General features: G+C 34.6%; 1 protein-coding gene across 2 annotated transcripts in view; it reads left to right on the top strand.

Moving 5' to 3' along the window:
* Positions 1–19267, top strand: part of KCNJ3 (potassium inwardly rectifying channel subfamily J member 3) — a 179097-nt gene extending 159830 nt beyond the window's left edge. The window contains exon 2 of one of the 2 annotated variants that reach the window (XM_067741896.1): positions 19180–19267. In XM_067741896.1, coding sequence (XP_067597997.1) covers positions 19180–19206 — 27 coding nt within the window. In that variant the 3' untranslated portion in view covers positions 19207–19267. The remainder of the gene's footprint in view (positions 1–19179) is intronic. The other variant, XM_067741895.1, reaches the window with a different exon arrangement.
* Positions 19268–20199: the final 932 nt, after the last annotated feature.

Raw genomic sequence — 20199 nt, 5'->3', positions numbered from 1 at the left:
GTTCAAAAAGGATGATCCTCCTCATCCAGTAGAATTTTTTTCCAAATCATGATTTTTTTTACCTGAAAAGTTTTCTTGAAATCATGGCTGTTTCTGAATAGTCAGGCTGTGTAGGATCAATGAACAAAAGATATGGTAGGGCCCGTTATCTCTTCTCATTGCTTACTAAGATCAGTATCCAATATAACCCTTGCTTATCCTTTCCCAGCTCCACGAGTCAATCACTTGCATGCGGATTTGCACATAGTATTTGGATCTTCACAACAGCTCTACATGGTAGAGATTATCCCCATTTTACACTTGAAGAAACTGATTCTCAGACAGGTTGTTTAGAGAATCCACAAACCTGAGTAGTCTCTGCGCTCTTTGGTGGTTCTACTGATACACAATTGCTTCTTCTGGATTTTCCATTTGGGGGCATTTTCTGTTTACTTTACACTGTGGTAGATGAAGATCTGGTTCTATTTCTAAAACTTGCTGCCCACCATACCTCTACTACATACACCCTACCCTAAATTCCCAATATTGTTATATTGTTTTCATATTTTTAATTAGATTAATTATCAGTGTTTTAAGTTCTACTGCATTTGAGCCCATATGTTTTGATCGTTTTACTCACCCTCACAGCCTTTTCCTCCCTAGAGTTGATAGTCATTTTTTCTTTGCTTATTTATACATGTACTTATCGCTAATTTAGCCACAGCGTCCTTTTCGATTATAAATACTTTCCTGTTGATTCTTCAAACACATAAAATATTGGAACAGTTTTCTCTTCTTGACGAAATCCCTACCAAAGCATCCTGATCTGCTCAATTTTGTAAATTTCTCTCAATTTATAGCTGTTGTCTTGGCATCTCCTTTTATCATCATCATGGGGATTCCATTCACCTCTTTCTAGGTATAGAAACCCCGTTTCATGGTAAATATGCAGTTTTCTTGGTTTACTCCTTGGTTTTCCTTTTTATTTTTTTTGTTTTTTTGGCCATGCTACACAGCATGTGGGATGTTAGTTCGCTACCAGGGATCGAACCCGTGCCCTCTACAGTGGTAGCACGGAGTCTTAACCATTGGACCACCAGGGAAGTCCCTAATCCTTGGTTTTGATAAAGCACATTTTCCAGGAGTTTCTCAGGGGGAAAAAAAACCTGGTAGTAAACTTTTTGAAACCTTGATTTCTTTAAATAAATTAAGTCTTCCCTAATAATTAATATTAAGAGTCTGGACTAGTGTAGAAATGGCATTCCTTCTGAATTTCAGCAACATTGTTCCTTTTTCTCCTAGTTTTCAGTGTTGCTATTGAGATGTCTGATGCTATTAAGTTTTAATCCCTTGTGTGAAACTGATTTCTCCCCTTAAAACTTATAGGATATTCTAATCTTCCCTGGTGTTCTAAAATTTCAAAATTTCTGCCTAAGTGTGCATCCATTTTAATCTTTGGCCATGTGCTTTCAATCTGGAAACTCATGCCCATCAGGAAAATTTTCTTAAGTTTTTTTTCCTTTATTTACTCCCTTCCATCTTCCTCTGTCCTTCTTTCTGGAATTTTCATTATTTGGATGTCAGAACTTTTGGAATGATTTTCTAATATTCTCATTTCCTCTTTTATTTATCTCTTTGTATCTTTTCTCTATTTTCTTGGAGATTTTCTTAATTTTATCATCTATGACTTTCATTTATATCCATCTATTTGATTTCACTTATCTTCCAAGATGTTCATTTCTCATAGAGTAGTCTTAATTTTCAAGAACTTTTTGTTGTTCTCTAAAGGTTTCCTTTTTTAAAGGGTCTTTTTCTTGTATCATAAGTGAAGGATTTTAGCTCTCTCAAATTTTTGATAGTGTGTTTTAAATGTTTCTTCTACCTTCATTCTGTTTCTAATATCTTTTAATACATATGATTTTGAATTTATTTTCTATGGAGGCAACTAAAAAGATTATTGAGGCTCTGTGCAATTGTATGCAGTATGTCCAAGCATACGTAGTCTTCACTTTTCAGTGACATGGTAGGACTATTTATGGAAGTTATTGATAGTATCTTTAGGTTTCTTCTTTAAGGTCAATGACATTGCCCAGATAAGACTCTTTTAATCACCTTCCTACAGAGGAGATACCTGGCCGCCATTGTTCTGAGGACGAGTTGAGTTGATTAAAACAAAGGAAAGTCTGCTTTTTAAACAAACTTTCAGGAGTTCTTCTTGCTACTGTCTCCTTTCCTGACCTTTTTTCCCTGCTATGCCTTTAAAATTCCTCTACTATTGTTTCAATAGTTTCAGGAAGTAGCAGTAGTAAATACTTATATTTAATCTACCATTTTGAGAAGACAGGCCAGCTTAAGTGTATTAGTTTTCTATCACTGTTATAATCAATTACCACAAATTCGGACCATAAATAACACGAATGTATAATCCCACAGCCTGTAGCTAGAAGTTTGACATGGGTCTCACTGGGCTAAAAATCAATACGTTACTAGGGCTGCAATTCTATCTGGAGGCTCTAGAAGAGAATTCATTTCCTTGATATTTTCAATTTCTAGAGGCCATCCATATCCTTTGGCTCATTGCCCTCTCCTTGCATCATCAAAGCCGAGAAAGTTGCATCTCTTTGTGCCTTTCTTTCATAGTCATATCTTCTTCTGACTCTTCTACCTTCTGCCTCCACTTTTAAGGACCATTGTGATTACACTGGGCTCACGTAAATAATCTAAAATAATCTTCCCATATCTGTCCTTAATGTAATCACATATGCCAGTCCCTTTTGCCAAGCAAGGTAACATATTCACAGGTTCCAGAGATTATGATGTGGATTTCATTGGGGACTGTTATTCTATCTCACTAATCTTTCTTACTTATCCCCTTTTATATAAAAAGAATGTAGTTTCAACAAAATATTTTTCCCCATATCTAAGTATATTTAAAAATAGGGGCAGCGTTTATTTTCATTAATGACGTCCTTCCTTGTGAAAAAACGTATTTAACAAGACATTATTTAATTATTCTCTTAGGAGTCTATTTTTGTCCTAGTTGTGAGAAGATGTCTGACCAGGCTTTATTTTCCAGTTCTTCACAGAGTGGAAAAAACAAACAAAATAAAACAACAAAGCAATGTTTCATTAAATAGATTGAAAATAACGTCCATAACTTCAATGTCCTGAATCTAAGCTTGTACATCAAGTCTACTTTTCTTGGTTAGCGTCCTATGCTTTGGTCTTAAAAAATATCAAAGGTGGATTTAAATTTCAGTACATAACTTAAAAGCTAGTGTCAGTATTTGTTTTCAGAAAAATATGTGCCACATAGACACTTAAAATGTACGAAAGCTTGTTACCTAGAAATTAATTTTAGAAAATAAATTCCATTGTATTTTAACCAAAAGAACAATGAACTGTATGCAGAGACATTGGATGGGCCCATGGGAGTTGGTATTTTGATCAAGGTTTACGTTTCAGTGGCTGACTGAATGAGAAGGGGAAATCAGAAAATGTCACGTAGATGAAGTTTTATTTTTATAAATCAAAGTTGATAACATGTCTTCTACCCAGTATTCCATTATTACAATGATATGGACTTACAGTGATAAAGACTTGTAAAGTCTATGAGATATATGGCTTCCTTTTTTGTTAAAGCTTCCTAAATAAATGATTGGTTTTTATAATCAACTTTTATCTCTTCTCCCTCTTACACTGATGAAGTGACTTCTTGGTTTCATAAGCTATTTGTATTAAAAGGAAAATTGTGCACAGAATTGTTGCAGGAAGGGGGGCCCAAGAGTGGGCTCTTGTCTAACACTCAGAAATGAACTGTCCGAGGAGACACACGTGCTGACAAAGCAAGAGACGTTATTGGGAAGGAGCACCCAAGCGGAAAGCAGCAGGGTAAGGGAACTCAGAACTGCTCTGCTGTGTGGTTTGCAGTCTCGGGTTTAATGGTGATGGGATTAGTTTCCAGATTGTCTCTGGCCAATCATTATGACTCAGGGTACCTTCTGGTGGTGCATGCAATCACTCAGCCAAGATGGATTCCAGCGAGGAGGATTCTGGGGTGTTGGTAGGACATGTGGACTAGCGTCTCCTTTCTCCTTTTGACTTTTCCCGTATTCTTGTGGTTGGTGGTGGCTTGTTAGTCCTTGTTAGTTCAATCTCTGTCGTAAGATAACTCATGCAAATTGTTACTGTCTTTGCCTGGCCAGGGCAGGCGGTTTCAGTCAGTGTTTCCCCTAACAGAATAATACAATTAATTATATTACAGACTTGTATTTTTGTATAGGTTTGACTTCACTGGCTCTCACTTTCCCTGTATGTAAGACTTATAGTATGAAACTATATTACATTACATTCTGAGATTTGTATTTCACATTATTCAGAATTTTTCTTAAAATATCTAGATTTGGACATGTGAATGAACTCTCTCATCCACCTGTGGTTTTTTGACTAAGTTGACTCATGTTTAATGTCAGACACTTTCCATTCTTGATGACTTACAGAGTTGATATTTAACAGTAAAGAAAACATTAAGTGGCAGATATTTGGTAAATTGAGATCTATTCTGTGATAAAATATACAGTTTCTTAAAGAAAGTAAGATTAATGATAAATCTTAGTCTAGTTAGTGGATAAAATAATTATTGATGATTAAGTTGGAGGACAAAAAAAGTTTGCATGGAGAAGTATACATTACAGTTAGTCTTGAAGCAGGTAGTTTCCCTCTTGGATGAGAATCAAATGTTGGTACAGTTGGAATGGAGCACTAACTGCGAATGACCAGTATTTATACCAATAATGTATTCTGAATCCATAAGTTATTTTTTAGTCACTGGTTATATATTTTATCTTGTTTCTTTTCCCAATACCTTATATTAATATTTTCCAAATTGTCAAGCATGGCTTTTATATAAGGAAGCTCTTACTTGAGGATGATGGAATCAATTTTACCAATTTTACCAACTATGCAGAATCTGTACCACCTGTTGTCCGTTGACATGAACTTTCTGGGCACTCATCCAGTTTGAAATTAACTTCAGGGTTGCCACATCCACAGAGACCCATCATCTTAAAAGCTTCAAATCAATAAACACTTGTTTGGTCAATTTTGTGTGCCTACTATGTTGTAGGTGTTATGATATACACTAGAGTTATAGAAGGTAATAAAAGCTTTTCAAACTTGTTAGAAATGACTGTTAATGAAAATACACTTCTGAATGTTTTGAAGCATAACTGCATAGGATACTATGGGCACACTGAGGAAGAAAGTGATCCAATTCATATCAGGTGTGGGATTGGGGTGGGGTTAAAGAGGGTGGAAGGATCTTGAAAAGCATTTTGCAGGAAAGGTTACTGGGATTGTGTTTTCAGAGATTTGGAGAAATTACATAGATAATGAAAAGGAGAAGTAAAGGAAGCAGTGTTATAGATTCATAGAGTTTGGAAAACATGTGTTGCAAATATAAGTAGCTCAGAAAGACTAGAACATGGGGTATGATCATGGGGTACATTAGATCATGGAGTACATTAATATAGGAGATAATCAGAAAGGTAAGTAGGGACCCATTCATAAAAGATATTATAGCCCTCAAAAAATAGTTGGGTTTTTATGTGGAAGACAACTTTTAAAGATTTTGAAAGGACGATGGAATCAGATATGTATTTTTAAAAGTTCATTCTTCCAATATACACAAGGGTTAAATAAATAAACTCCACAATTTTTATTTCATTGGAACCAATATATTTTTCATTATACTTTATTTACAGCGTACATCCCTCAGAATTTATGAGGCTTGCAAAATGTTATAGGAGAATATAAGTAAGACTGAATACACAGAGAGATGAGGAAAAAAAACATATTCTTACTGTAAAGTTAATTTAAATACTATAACTGAATGTAATATTTCACTCCTGGCAAGTAGGGGGAAAAAAAGAAAATCATTTTATGTAGTTCCCCTTATCTGAAAAGGAAAACGCTAGAAATTCCCCAAAGAACAACCAACAATTTCAGATCTTTTTAGCTCTCATTATACTTTCACAACATTGTCTCTTTTCTCAACCATTGCAATTAAGCACTCCAAATTACCTGAACTGGTCCCCAAAGGAAAGTGTTATTTGAAAGTGTATTTCCTCTCTTTCATTCACTTGATACATTTAAGAGCATTAACTTGATTTAAAGAAAGATGGTAAAATTCAAACTCTGAAGAAGCAAATATTAAAACAATATAACAGTTTTAATATTGGCAGCTTGCTAATCAAGAGGTCATTTTTGTATCAGCTATGTGTTTTAGAGGAAGAACTCCTTTCATCTCTAATGCAAGACGGAATTTCAGAAAAAGCAATATCTGTTGTCGGCACATAAATTTGAGTTGTCTGGAATAATATTATAGACTTTCCATTATTTAAAATTTAATAATTAAAGATTCACTGGTTAAATAACTAGAATTTAAAATTTATGCAACAAAATGTCTTTTTCCGATAATTATTTGCAGAGAAATAAAATCTTGATTGTTATTAGACACCACTCAAAGAAATAAATGTTCTTGCATTGACTCTTTCGTTCAACCTTGGGATTCAGCATAGTGACCCACCAATGTAGACCACATCCCTGGAACGGTGTGAGCTTTGATAAGATACAAAACAGAGTTGCTGCTTTACAATTTTAATTTATAGCTTTTACCACATCTAGGGAAAGAGAAATAAAAACAAAGCCAATCAATGGTATATATCTTGGTGTCCCCCAAATCATATAGATCATTTGAAATTTCAATAAAATTGAATTGACCTCCCTAATCAATATCTGGAATGATGGGCACAGATACAGTGTATTCTCTGAGTATCTTGGTTGGGTTAGACAAATGCCAACCTCCACTTGGTTTCACCATATAACCCTGGCTTAATTTATATATAGTGAAAAGTGAAATAAGCATGGCAGATATTTTTTTTGCCATACTAAGATAGATTTAATTTTAATTGAAGGTTTAACTTTCATTTTCTTTCAGAATAATTCTTCAACTTAGTGTGCTTTCTCGGAAGAAATTCATTCCTGAACTATCTGAGTATTCAGTATGTTTACTGGTAGCTGACTTGGCCAAAACCAAACGGGAAACAATAGTGAGAAGCCTGAAGATAAGAAAGCAAATCAGCCAAACTCCATCTCAAAGTAGTTTAAAAACATCTGAATCTCTGATCACTACTCCAAGTACTTGCTTTAATTAGTGTTAGAATTCATACCTATTCAGTGCATTAAAAATAACTAGATCATAGTTTAAAAATAATAAATGACCTGATATATTTTGGTGTACATATATTTATACACATTCCCAGAAAGTTTGAAATGTAGAAATAATACTCTTTGTTTGAGAGGGAGGAAAGAGACTACAATAATTATTTTAGCTGTTTGCATTCACATATATAAATGATTTCAAAATAAATACGCAAGTTGTAGAAGAATTATAAAATACTCATATTTTTTTAAGACAAGAGGAGGACTATTTTTGTATTTATCTGTGAATGAGACACTCAGGTCATAGAATAATTTTAGTTGAGTCTAGAAGAGGAAACTAGTTCTAATGCAGAAAATTCAGTGACTCTAGTCTGCACCAGGCCTCCATGTAAACAAACTGAATGGTTTGAATAGATTGCCACATACTGTGACTTGATTGTCATTAATTCTTTACAGGAAACAGGTGACCCCTTATTTGCCAAAGTGTAGAACCATTTTTTGTTCCATATTCATCTTCCAGATAGAAGTTACTCCTATGCCAGCGAGGACATATTGGTATTGAATTACATCACATTCTCTTCCAGGACTATGGTACTGGGTGTGCAATTACTGTTCCAACTATCCTCAGAAAGTTTTAGATACATGCCCACTGAACTTTTTTTTTTTTAACATCTTTATTGGAATATAATTGTTTTACATTGTTGTGTTAGTTTCTTCTGTATAACAAAGTGAATCAGCTATATGTATACTTATATCCCCATATCTTCTCCCTCTTGTTTCTCCCTCCCACCGTCCTTCCAGGTAGTCACAAAGCACCGAGCTGATCTCCCTATGCTATGCAGCTACTTCCTACTAGTTATCTATTTTACATTTGGTAGTGTATATGTCCATGCCACTCTCTCACTTCGTCCCAGCTTACCCTTCCCCCTCCCCGTATACTCAAGTCCATTCTCTACCTCTACGTCTTTATTCCTGTCCTGCCCCTAGGTTCTTCAGAACCTTTTTTTTTTTTTTTTTAGATTTCATATATATGTGTTAGCATACAGTATTTCTTTTTCTCTTTCTGACTTACTTCACTCTGTATGACACATTCTACGTCCATCCACCTCACTACAAATAACTCAGTTTTGTTACTTTTTAATTGCTGAGTAATGTTCCATTGTATATATGTGCCACATCTTCTTTATCCATTCATCTGTCAATGGGCACTTAGGTTGCTTCCATGTCCTGGCTATTGTAAATAGTACTGCAATGAACACTGTGGTGCATGACTCTGTTTGAGTTATGGTTTTCTCAGGGTATATGCCCAGTAGTGGGATTGCTGGGTCATATGGTAATTCTATTTTTAGATTTTTAAGGAACCTCCATACTGTTCGCCATAGTGGCTATATCAATTAACATTCCCACTAACAGAGTAGGAGGATTCCCTTTTTCTCCACAACCTCCCCAGCATTTATTGTTTGTAGATTTTTTGATGGTGGTCATTCTGACTGGTGAGTGGTGACACCTAATTTTAGTTTTGATTTGCATTTCTCTAATGATTAGTGACATTGAGCATCCTTTCATGGGTTTGTTGTCAATCTGTATATCTTCCTGGGAGACATGTCTATTTAGATATTCCGCCCATTTTTGCATTGGGTTGTTTGTTTTTTTGATATTGAGCTGCTTGAGCTGCTTGTATAATATGGAGATTAATCCTTTGTCAGTTGCATCGTTTGCAAATATTTTCTCCCATTCTGAGGGTGTTTTTTTTTTTATCTTGTTTATGGTTTCCTTTGCTGTGCAAAACTTTTAAGATTCATTAGGTCCCATTTGTTTATTTTTGTTTGTATTTCCATTTCTCTAGGAGGTGGGTCAAAAAGGATCTTGTTGTGATTTATGTCATAGAGTGTTCTACCTATGTTTTCCTCTAAGAGTTTTATAGTGTCTGACCTTACATTTAGGTCTTTAATCCATTTTGAGTTTATTTTTGTGTATGGTATTAGGGAGTGTACAAATTTCATTCTTTTACATGTAGCTGTCCAGTTCTCCCAGTACCACTTATTAAAGAGGCTGTCTTTTCTCCATTGTATATTCTTGCCTACTTTATTAAAGATAAAGTGACCATATGTGTGTGGGTTTATCTCGGGGCTTTCTATCCTGTTCCATTGAACTACATTTCTATTTTTGTGCCAGTACCATACTGTCTTGATTACTGTAGCTTTGTAGTATAGTCTGAAGTCAGGGAGCCTGATCCCTCCAGCTCTGTTTTTCTATCTCAAGATTGTTTTGGCTATTTGGGGTCTTTTGTGTTTCCATACAAATAGTGCAATTTTTTGTTCTAGTTCTGTGAAAAATATCATTGGTCGTTTGATAGGGAGTGCATTGAATATGTAGATTGCTTTGGGTACGATAGTCATTTTCACGTTATTGATTCTTCCAATCCAAGAACATGGTATATGTCTCCATCTGTTTGTATCATCTTTAATTTCTTTCATCAGTGTCTTATAGTTTTCTGCATACGGTTTTTTGTCTCCTTAGGTAGATTTATTCCTAGGTATTTTATTCTTTATGTTACAATGGTAAATAGGAGTGTTTCCTTAATTTATCTTTTAGATTTTTCATCATTAGTTTAAGGGAATGCAAGAGATTTCTGTGCATTAATTTTGTATCCTGCTACTTTACCAAATTCATTGATTAGCTCTAGTAGTTTTCTCATGACATCTTAGGATTCTCTATGTATAGTAGCATCATGTCATCTGCAAACAATGACAGTTTTACTTCTTCTTTTCCTATTTGAAATGCTTTTATTTCTTTTCATCTCTGATTGCTGTGGCTAAAACTTCCAAAACTATGTTGAATAATAGTGGTGAGATTGGGCAAACTTGTTTTGTTCCTGATCTTAATGGAAATTCTTTCAATTTTTCACCATTGAGAATGATGTTGGCTGTGGGTTTGTCATATATGGCCTTTATTATGTTGAGGTAAGTTCCCTCTGTGCCACTTTCTGGAGAGTTTTTATCATAAATGGGTGTTGAATTTTGTCGAAGGCTTTTTCTGCATCTATTGAGATTATCATATATAAACCAGAAGTTTTTATATGTTTAAAAATTAAGAAAGCACATCAAATTGTCCATCGTTCATAGAATAAATTGTAATGGGGATTAGATTATATTTAAGAATGCAGTTAAAGCAAAAGAGAATTTAATACCTTAAATGCATGAAAATATTAGAAGAGGAAAGTAATTAAAATTAATGAGCTAAGAATATCTCTCAAGAAGTTAGCTATTTAAAAAGAGCATAATAAAAGCAAAGAAAATCAGATGAATAAAATAATCGAGAAAATAGCAAGAATTAATGAATCATAAAGCAAATAAAAATTAGTGATTATTAGCAAATTTAAAAATTTGACAACCTCTTGCAAAATTGATCAAGAAGGAAAAGTAGGTACCAAAACAATATCAGGAATAAAGAGGTGAGTATCACTGCAGATGCTGCAGTTAATAAAAAGATAAGAAAAGGAAATTATGAACCATTATTTTGATGCCTTTGAAGATTTAGATGAAATGGAAATTTTTTCTAGAAAATATTTCAGTTGCCAAAATTGACATAGAAATGTACAGAAATTATAAATCTATAATCATTATAGAAAATGAATCAGTAAATTAAAGTCTTTTTAATATTTATTTGTTTGGGCTGTGCTGGGTGTTAGTTGTGGCACAAGGGATCTTCGTTGCAGCACATGGGATCTTTAGTTGTGGCCTGCAGACTCTTAGTTGCAGCATGTGGACTTCTTAGTTTCAGCATGTGGACTCTTAGTTGTGGCGTGTGAACTCATAGTTGTGGCATGCATGTGAGATCTAGTTCCCAGGCCCCCTGCATTGGGAGTGCAGCATCTTACCAACTGGACCACCAGGGAAGTCCCAGTAAATTAAAGTCTTAAGACAAAGAAAACTCCATGGATGGATGGTTTCTCTAATAAATTCTATCAAACAGTCTTGAAATAATTTATTTAAATATTAAGCAATTTCAGAGACTAGAGAATGAGACACTCCAGATTGTTTTAAGTGATCAGCATAATCTTAATACTACATCTAAAACAACATTTTTAACTTTGCTGTTTTAATAAAAGAAATTTTCCCTGTCTTTCCCCAGAAGTGATGTCCTTGTGATGAGGAGGGAACAGGCAAAAATCTTGCATTTTGTTTTAATTGACCCTTCCATTGATCCAAGCTACAATCTTTACGGTCTTTGTTGAAACTTAGAAACAGATTGGGTTTATAAGTGTATTTCAACTTTGGACATCATAAAAGGAAGATGGGGGGTATCAAATTGTGGTTCTTTCGAGCTGATGTTGTCCTTTAAGTTTACTGTCTCTCTGTATCTTTAACTATGGCCTCCTGATAAACAAATACACTACTCAATGGTAAAGAGTTATTGGTTGCCAAAGACCAAATACTTTACCTAACACATTTCATTTTTAGTAGGACATTTTCTGTCAACACCAAGATCTTAAGCCAAAGCAATCACAATAATTTAAAAAAAAACACACACAAGTATATGTGGGTAGGCCTCTTGTTGTTCTAAAAGCACAATATATAGATAGGTAGGTAGATAGGGTTTATAGATAACTACCATTTATATGTAATATACCAAGTTGGAAAGATGATACCTGGAAGATAAGACATCTAAGAACTGCCTCCTTAAAAAATTGCACAGAAGATAAAAGAAAGGGGGCTATAAACAATACTACCCATAATGGACAATTCTCTCTATATTTTGATAACTCAGTTTAGTATGCATCATTTTTTTTCAGTATATTTCATTAGACCTTTATCTGATTTTTCAAAGCCAAAGTCTAAATCACCAAATAGATAACAATACATCTCTTGAGAAGATGCATCACTCTGAATGCACTAATGGGTATTCTAAAAAAGTCTGTCCAATGTCATACAGAAATACAAATGTATTTTATGTGGTATTTCCCAGATATGCATATTATAAGCAGATCTTTCTTGGTAACTTCCAATAATTGTAATTTCTTTTTCTATGTCCTTTTAAATTATTACCTTAGAGATATATGATAGGAAGAAAAGGATACATAAAACTGATGTTCAATGAAAGAGTATCTCTAGCAGTTAAAATTCTTTGTAGACGAATTAATATATTAATTCAAATTCCTTTCCATGGTAACACAGTCCTCAGTGAACTGACTCTGGCCTATCTCCAAATTTTCAGTTTCTCCTCCCACTTCCGAATCCAACTTGCCAGGCCACCAAAATATATTTCTTGAAATAAGCCTCAAGCGAGTATTAGTAAACATAGACAGAAAACAAAGTTTTAATAGGTACAGAATTTTTGGAGAGCAAAGTCATATACAGGTATTAACCTCTAAAAAGTACAGAGACACGTGTGATTCATTTAAGACATGCATGATTCATTTAAGTCATGCATAGTCGTGATTATGCTACAATCACTAACTCATGATATCACACAAAACACTTTGTGTTTCTGCACTGAATTCAATGGTAATGCTTTGGGGTTCACATGAAATTTGGTTTTTAACCCTTTTGGTTTAAGTGCAGTTTACATGAAATTCACTCATTCTAAACATTCAAGCAATGACTTTTAGTAAATCCACCAAGCTGTGCAAGAGTCACTTAATCCAATTTCAGAATCTTTCCATTATCCTCAAAGATCTCCCCTTTGCAGTCACTATTTTTTCCAAACCCCACCTGCAGGCGGTCACTAATCTCCTTTCTGTCTCTTACAGATTTGCCTTTTTCTGAATATTTCATATATATAGAATCATAAAAAATATAGTCTTTTGTGTCTAAATTCACCCACTTAGCATAATACTTTAGAGGGTCATCCATGTTGTTGCATGGTACATCAGTAGTTTCTTCTTTTTTATTGCTGATTAATAATATTCCTATCACCTTGTGTTTATCCATTACTCTGTTGATGAACATTTAGGCTGCTTCCAGTTTTTGGCTACTGTATCATGAATAATACTGCAATAAACATTCTCATACAAATCTTTTTGTGGTCCTGTGTTTTCATTTCTTTTGGGAAGAATCCCAGAAGTGAATTTGCTGGTTTGTGTGTAAATTTATGCTCAATATTTTGAGAATTACCAGTTTTTCAAATTGGGTCCACCATTTGACAGTTCCACTAGCAAGGTGTGAGGGTTCCCATTTCTCCATATCCTTACCACACTTACTACTGTCTGTTTGAGTATATATTATCCTAGAGGGCATAAAGTGATATTTTATTGTGGTTTAACTTACATTTCCCTAATAACTAATGACATTGAGCATTTTCTCATAGCGCTTAGTGGCTAAGTATATATTTTCTTTGATGAAATATCAATTTTAAGATTTTATTAATTTTTATTGGGTCAAAATTGTAATTGTATATATAAGATACAAATAGTTTTACCATATCTGAATTATAATTATTTTCCCTTTTGTTTTTCATTTTCTTAATGGTGTCCTTAGAAATAAACTTTTTAGTTTTTATGAAGTCCAATTTATCGGGTTTTTTTTTTTTTTTTTTTTTTTTTTGCGGTATGCGGGCCTCTCTCTGTTGTGGCCTCTCCCGTTGCGGAGCACAGGCTCCGGACGCGCAGGCTCAGCGGCCATGGCTCACGGGCCCAGCCGTTCCGCGGCATGTGGGATCTTCCTGGACCGGGGCACGAACCCGTGTCCCCTGCATCGGCAGGCGGACTCTCAACCACTGCGCCACCAGGGAAGCCCTATCGTATTTTTTAGTGGATCATGCTTTTAGCATCACATTTTAGAAATCTTTGACTAATCAAAGTCATGAACATTTTCTTCGGTTTTCTTATGAAATGTTTATAGTTTTAACTCTTGCATTTAAATCTGTCAGGCATTTTAAGCTAATGTTTGTGTATGGTGTGAGATACATATAAATATCTGCATGTGTATATCTTATTGTTCCAGGACGTTTTGTTGAAAAGTTCATCTTTTCCCTTCCAAAATGATTTGACACCTTTGTGAAAAATCAATGTACCACAAATGTAAGGGTTTATTTTTGTATTATCAAACCTGTTCTATTGATCTACTTCTCTATTCTTATGATATGACCAGACCGTCTAGATTATTGTAACTTTAAAATTAGCAAGTTTTCAAAGTGGATGAATAATTTAACACAGGCATACAGTGTTATGTATCTGTGTTCATGTGATGAATTTACTGACTAAATCATCACATGAACACAGACAATCTTTCTATTATTGGAAGAAATGCAAATTCAAATAATTTTTAAATTCAAATAAATTCTTATTAAACTATAACAATGAATTAATGAGTTATAAACACAAAAATCAACTTAGACTGTGCATTTTTATGTTTGAGTCTACACCCTGGAAATATATATGAAGAAAAAAAAGCTTTTAAAAAAATCTTTTAGCAAGGAACACAATACAGTGTACTGCATGAAAGTAAAAAAACAAACAAGCAAAAAGACTGTCCCAAGCAACCAAAAAAATTGAGGATAAACCATATGGAATACCACAATGTCAATAAACTGAGAAAAATGTGTACTCTGTCAGACATGAAAATACAGTATAAGAAATATATTAAGTTGCATAACCAGAGCTGAAAATAAAACAGAAATAATGATTAGAGCATTTTACTATATTGCTTTGGATAAATGACAAAGGTCAGATGTAAATTTGGTGTGATTAAATAGCTTTATTAACCTCATGTTTGTTTGCCTTGTAAATTTACCTAACTTTCATTGGATGTACTTCTTCTGTATAATTGCCCAGGGTCATAATTATTACATACAAATACATATTGTTCACTACACCTATTCTATATTTCTCCTGTCCTCATATCTCTTATTATCTCCAGACTATTATTGTTGACTCCATCTTTGAAATGAAAGATGTTACCATAGGTTAGGGTCTCAGCACTACAGAGCATCTATTAGCAAGAAACCCAAGGGATAAATAGCAAATGATTAGTGTGTCTCATCTGTCCTCTGAGGCTAAGATAGCACTATTAGTGCTTTTTCCTACTGTGAAAAGAAAGCCAAGGACCAAGCTGAGATTTAGAACAAGAGATTCTGGTAAAGATCTCTGTTGCAGTTTACTTTCCGGCATCCCAACACACAGAACACTGACGTGCTCTGTGCAAAAATTTGATATCAGGAGATTTCAGAAATAGGCATTGAGATATAAAATCAGACAGTTTTTTCCTAACCATGGTGAATTTCTGTATTATTCTCCTAATATTGAGTTACTGCTGTGAAAGAGGGAACAGAAACATTTTTTCCTGCTCATGAGATGGCCATTATTTAAACAGTTTCATACAAACACATGTATTAATTGTGATTTGACTCTGGCAAATTTGATGTGTTTTTTAAAAAAATCTTCCTTTTTTCCCTCCTATAATCATCCTATGGACTGACATGTTAGCGTAGTCTTTTCCATTGTTCTAACAGCCAAAAGTCACCTGTATTCCTTTTCCATTTAGGTCATGGAGGTTAATTGGCACTGTGCCTACTGACTTATTAATAACGGCTAGCATGCAGAGGACTTTTTTTATTAAACCATTCTGCATTCAATTTATGATGCCTGTGACTCATTATGACGTTGTAATAATGCTGTAACTGTAAGAAGAGTATTTATGATTTTTGATTAGCAAAAGAAAGATTAGCTTCACCTTGTAATGTCAATTAAAAAGAAGAGAAGGGCTTCACTGGTGGCACAGTGGTTGGGGGTCCGCCTGCCAATGCAAGGGGACACGGGTTCGTGCCCTGGTCCGGGAAGATCCCACATGTCGCGGAGCGGCTGGGCCCGTGAGCCATGGCCGCTGAGCCTGCGCGTCTGAAGCCTGTGCTCTGCAACGGGAGAGGCCACAACAGTGAGAGGCCCGCGTACCACAAAAAAAAAAAGAAAGAAAAAGAAAAAAGAAGAGAAAAGCATAATGAGTCTTCCAAATATATAGTTCACAACATAGTTGTAAACACTTTGATCTCTAAATCAATGCTTCTGTCCAAGAGAAAACATAATTGCCTTCTACTACTAAATTTAGCAGTTACCAACAATTTTAATTTTTGGTTGTTAGTCCACAAAGTATGGTGAGATCCTTTAAGACACAATTCTGTAGTTATTTTAATGATTTGCATGTTGGCTTTTATGAAATAGTTTTAAGTTTTTAAAAGGTCTGGTTTTACTGATTGCTTTTGCTGATTACTTGGGAATGAATTCATTGCTTTTTGAAAAGCATCATTCAATAGATTTTCACTTTTCTGCTCATTTATAAATTTTAATGTCGAATATAAAAGTCACTAAAATGATTTAATTATAGCTATATGAGATTATACAGAGGTATTCCCTGGATGTATCTGAATGAGAAGATGACTGGTCTCCCTTCTTCTGCATATGTATACGAGTATATGGTTCTATTATATTTATGTTTCCATTCCATTCCAACGAATAGTACCGGAAGACATTCATTAACAAGTAGGGTGGAAATAAGGGCTCAAATATAGGGTGAAGAAGAAGAATAAAGAGGAATAAAACAAAACTGAAGAAAAAAAGAAAAATACTGTCTGAAAATAAAAACAATTTGGTATGTGGTTACATTATTTTATTCAAGTAAATTAAATATACTTGATAATATATATATAAATATAATAATTAAATTTTTTATTTAAAATGCTAAGATCAATCAATTAAAAAACAAATTAATCAAACTGATTTTAAAGCCTTGGTGAGAGACAATTTCTTTGTAAATAATGAGAGCCAGCGGGATTCTTCTTTGCAAACCCTAGTGACAAACATGGATTTGTACTATGCATACGTTTGACAATAAAGAATGAATATTCTTTATTATTTGGGTAAAAAATTTATTTTAACTATTGTCACAAGAGAATCCATGAAGAAGGAATTTTTAAAAATTTACTTATTGTTTCTAATTTGGAAAGGGTACTTTGAGTGACTGCCCTGGGAGGGGAAGTCTAGGCCTTTGATGCCTTGTTCTGTACAAAACAAAGTAATAACCATACTGTTATTCATAAAACACTAATAAGGAATTTGGAGTTTGCTGTAAGCAGGGAGAAATTGGAGTGTGGGAAGGGAAGTAGTCAGGTAACAAGACACATAAGGCTGGGTTTCTGGGGAAGGATGGCCAGAGAAAAATGCCCACTTATGATGAGGCCAAAGATCTTTTAAGGATAACTGGACATGCAAGCTTTTCTGACATATAAAAGTTGTTCACCACTCAAAATATTCACTAAAATTTCCCATGCATTAAAAACTTCGGATGCAACAGTTGGGGAAAAAACGAGCAAAAGTGATTTAGTTGCCTGTCTAGGTTAGTGTTGTAAAGCAGAAAGCAAGTGCTCATGGAGAGAGGGGTTCAAGTCAGAATTAGTTTATCAGAGGTCACAACTGGTAGTTCAAAATTGCCATGAAAATGTAAACTGTCAAAATTTTACTTACGATTTAAGGAAAACTTTCCACTTCCCACAGTTGTTTCTGAATAACACTGGAAGTCAAAATCAACTCAAAGACTCAAGTAGATAATTTGGGGTTTGTACGTTGTTTCGCATGTTATTTTGTGAATAACCTTCCCTGTATGTTAACAATGCCACAGGTGTATCCAAGTGCATTAAAGTTTTAGAAGCCCAGTCCTATAGCACTACAGGCCAGATCCATGCTGTGCTCTATGCAGAAGTGAGATAAATGTTAATCCCTCATGATTTCTCATCTGGAGATCTGAGAGCTCTTTATGCCTTGTGCCTGGTGTAAAAACAGTTTTTTATTTTCAGCCTAGAGTTTGTGTCTCCTTAAGCCCTCAGGCACAGGTTCCTTGCCCCTGCCGGGGAATTATTATCCAAGACAGCACTATGCTATCTTCAGCACAGAAATCTTTTCTCTAATTCTTTTTTTAGGTTAAAAAAAAAATCTGTCTTGCAAATAACTCCTAGTGGACTCACCAAATGTTCATCAGACAGGCCTAGAAACAAGCTGACTCAAAATCTTGTGACACTACATCCAATTATAAAGTGATATAGTGACGTGATTGGGATAGATCTCTAAAGCTACATTGCCTGGATTTGAATCCTTGCTTCTTCATTTACCTTCTGTAAGATCTCGGGCAAACTACGAAATATTCCCTCAAGTCCCCATCTATAAAATGGAGCTAATTATAGCACTTATAGATTAATTGAGTTAACCTATGTGAATGTAAATATTTTAGAAACTTTCCCAGAATAGAAAGCATTAGACAATATTAAATATTAGAAATATTATCTATTAGAAAATGTTGAATGATACATATTAGATAATATTGTTTCTATAGCACAGCAATATGATTTAGTCACTAACAGTGACCATGTTTCTTTTTTTCTACTTTAACTTTTCCCTTGGATCCCTGGGTCTTGAAAAATATCGTATGGGCTGATTAGGCAATGAGCTAGCCATTAGTACATGCAATTAGGATGTGAGCAGTAGTCCAGGGCCTTCATGCACTCATATACTCAACAAATATTTATTGAGCTCCTAATATGTACTATGACTATGCTAGTGTCTAGGAGCACAGTGATGACAATAATTAATCCCCGTCCTCAAAAAAGTATGCAGTTTATTAGATAGGTATGCAAATTAAAAATTATAAAGACACTAATAATAATGAGAATAATATATGAGAAAAGGTGGGAAAATAATCGAAGAAGATATTAGGTTGATTTGTAAGAGCAACATAGAGTGTCACAGAACAGGCAACAGTAACCTAAGACTTGAAAGAAGAGTAAGATTTTTTCCATAAGTAAGTCAGGTTGAGTATTTCTGAGAAAAGAACAGCAAATGCAAAGATGGTAATGCAAATGGGAATTGTGCTTTGGAGACTGCAAAGAATTATAAATTCCTGTAGCATAAAGCTTGGGGGTGGTAGTGGTGGGCAAGGGGGCCAAATGACAAAGGCCCTGCATGCCATGTAGTAAATGTGAAAATTTCTCTTTCAGGTGAAGAGAACCATTGAAGAAGTTTGAACAAAGGCGTGAAAATGATGTGATTTACATGATGTCTCCCTGACAGACGTGATGACAGAAGGACTCAGGTACCAGGAACCAGTGATGCAGCTATTGGGTGTTCAGGCAAAGTATGATGATGAGTTCCTTGGTTAGAGGGAAGCTAGTGGGATAGAAGACAAGGGATTTAAGAAATACGTAAGTGGGAGAATGGTCTCAACTTCATCATTGTCTGGGTGCTGTGAATGTGGAAATATGAGGAAAGAACCGCTTCTGTGTTTCTAGCTAAATGCTGTTGAATAGATGGTGAAACTGACATGAGGTTCTAACTTCACTTGCCTTATAGCCTGAAACGCTCGGCAATGTGGATGACCTTTACTCTACAAGGTCACTTCAAAACTGTATAGGAGTGACCTACACAAGGAGGACTGTCACCTGCCATTTCTACCTAAGAACATATTAATACAGTTTATCACATTAATCATCACATTGAAATATATCTTTATAGCAGAACCTTGGAAGTATAAACCATAGGGCACATTTAGGATTTAGGTCTGTAAGACAGCACTGTGAGAGCCCTGCTTCATGAAGAGCAGAGACTTTACTGGAGGTGGGGAGCGGGGTCAGATAGGCTAGAGACTATGCAAATAGATACACACATATACTGTGAAAAGTTAGGAATAAAGTGATAGAAGAAGCGATGAGTAAATTAAAACTCATAAAAAAGTAAATGAGGGTCAGAAAGTTCTCAAAACTTTCATACTTTGTGGGTCTGTGCTGATTATTTAGGCAAGTGAATAGTAGACAGTATACAATAGTAATGAGAAAAATGTATATTTAATTGGCATTATATAAAATAGTTTAATATTATATAATATTAATGCAACAAATAATGTATTACGTTATAACATGTACCATATATAATATAATAAATACATAATAAAAAATAGTAAGCAAAGAGACTGATAGCATTTAGGCATGTTCATATGAAGTAACTACAACTGGCATCAGTTC

This window comes from Pseudorca crassidens, chromosome 6, assembly GCF_039906515.1.
Source record: "Pseudorca crassidens isolate mPseCra1 chromosome 6, mPseCra1.hap1, whole genome shotgun sequence".
Taxonomy (NCBI): domain Eukaryota; kingdom Metazoa; phylum Chordata; class Mammalia; order Artiodactyla; family Delphinidae; genus Pseudorca; species Pseudorca crassidens.
The sequence above is the reverse complement of the archived record's forward strand: the minus strand, read 5'-3'. Positions and strand labels throughout refer to the sequence as shown.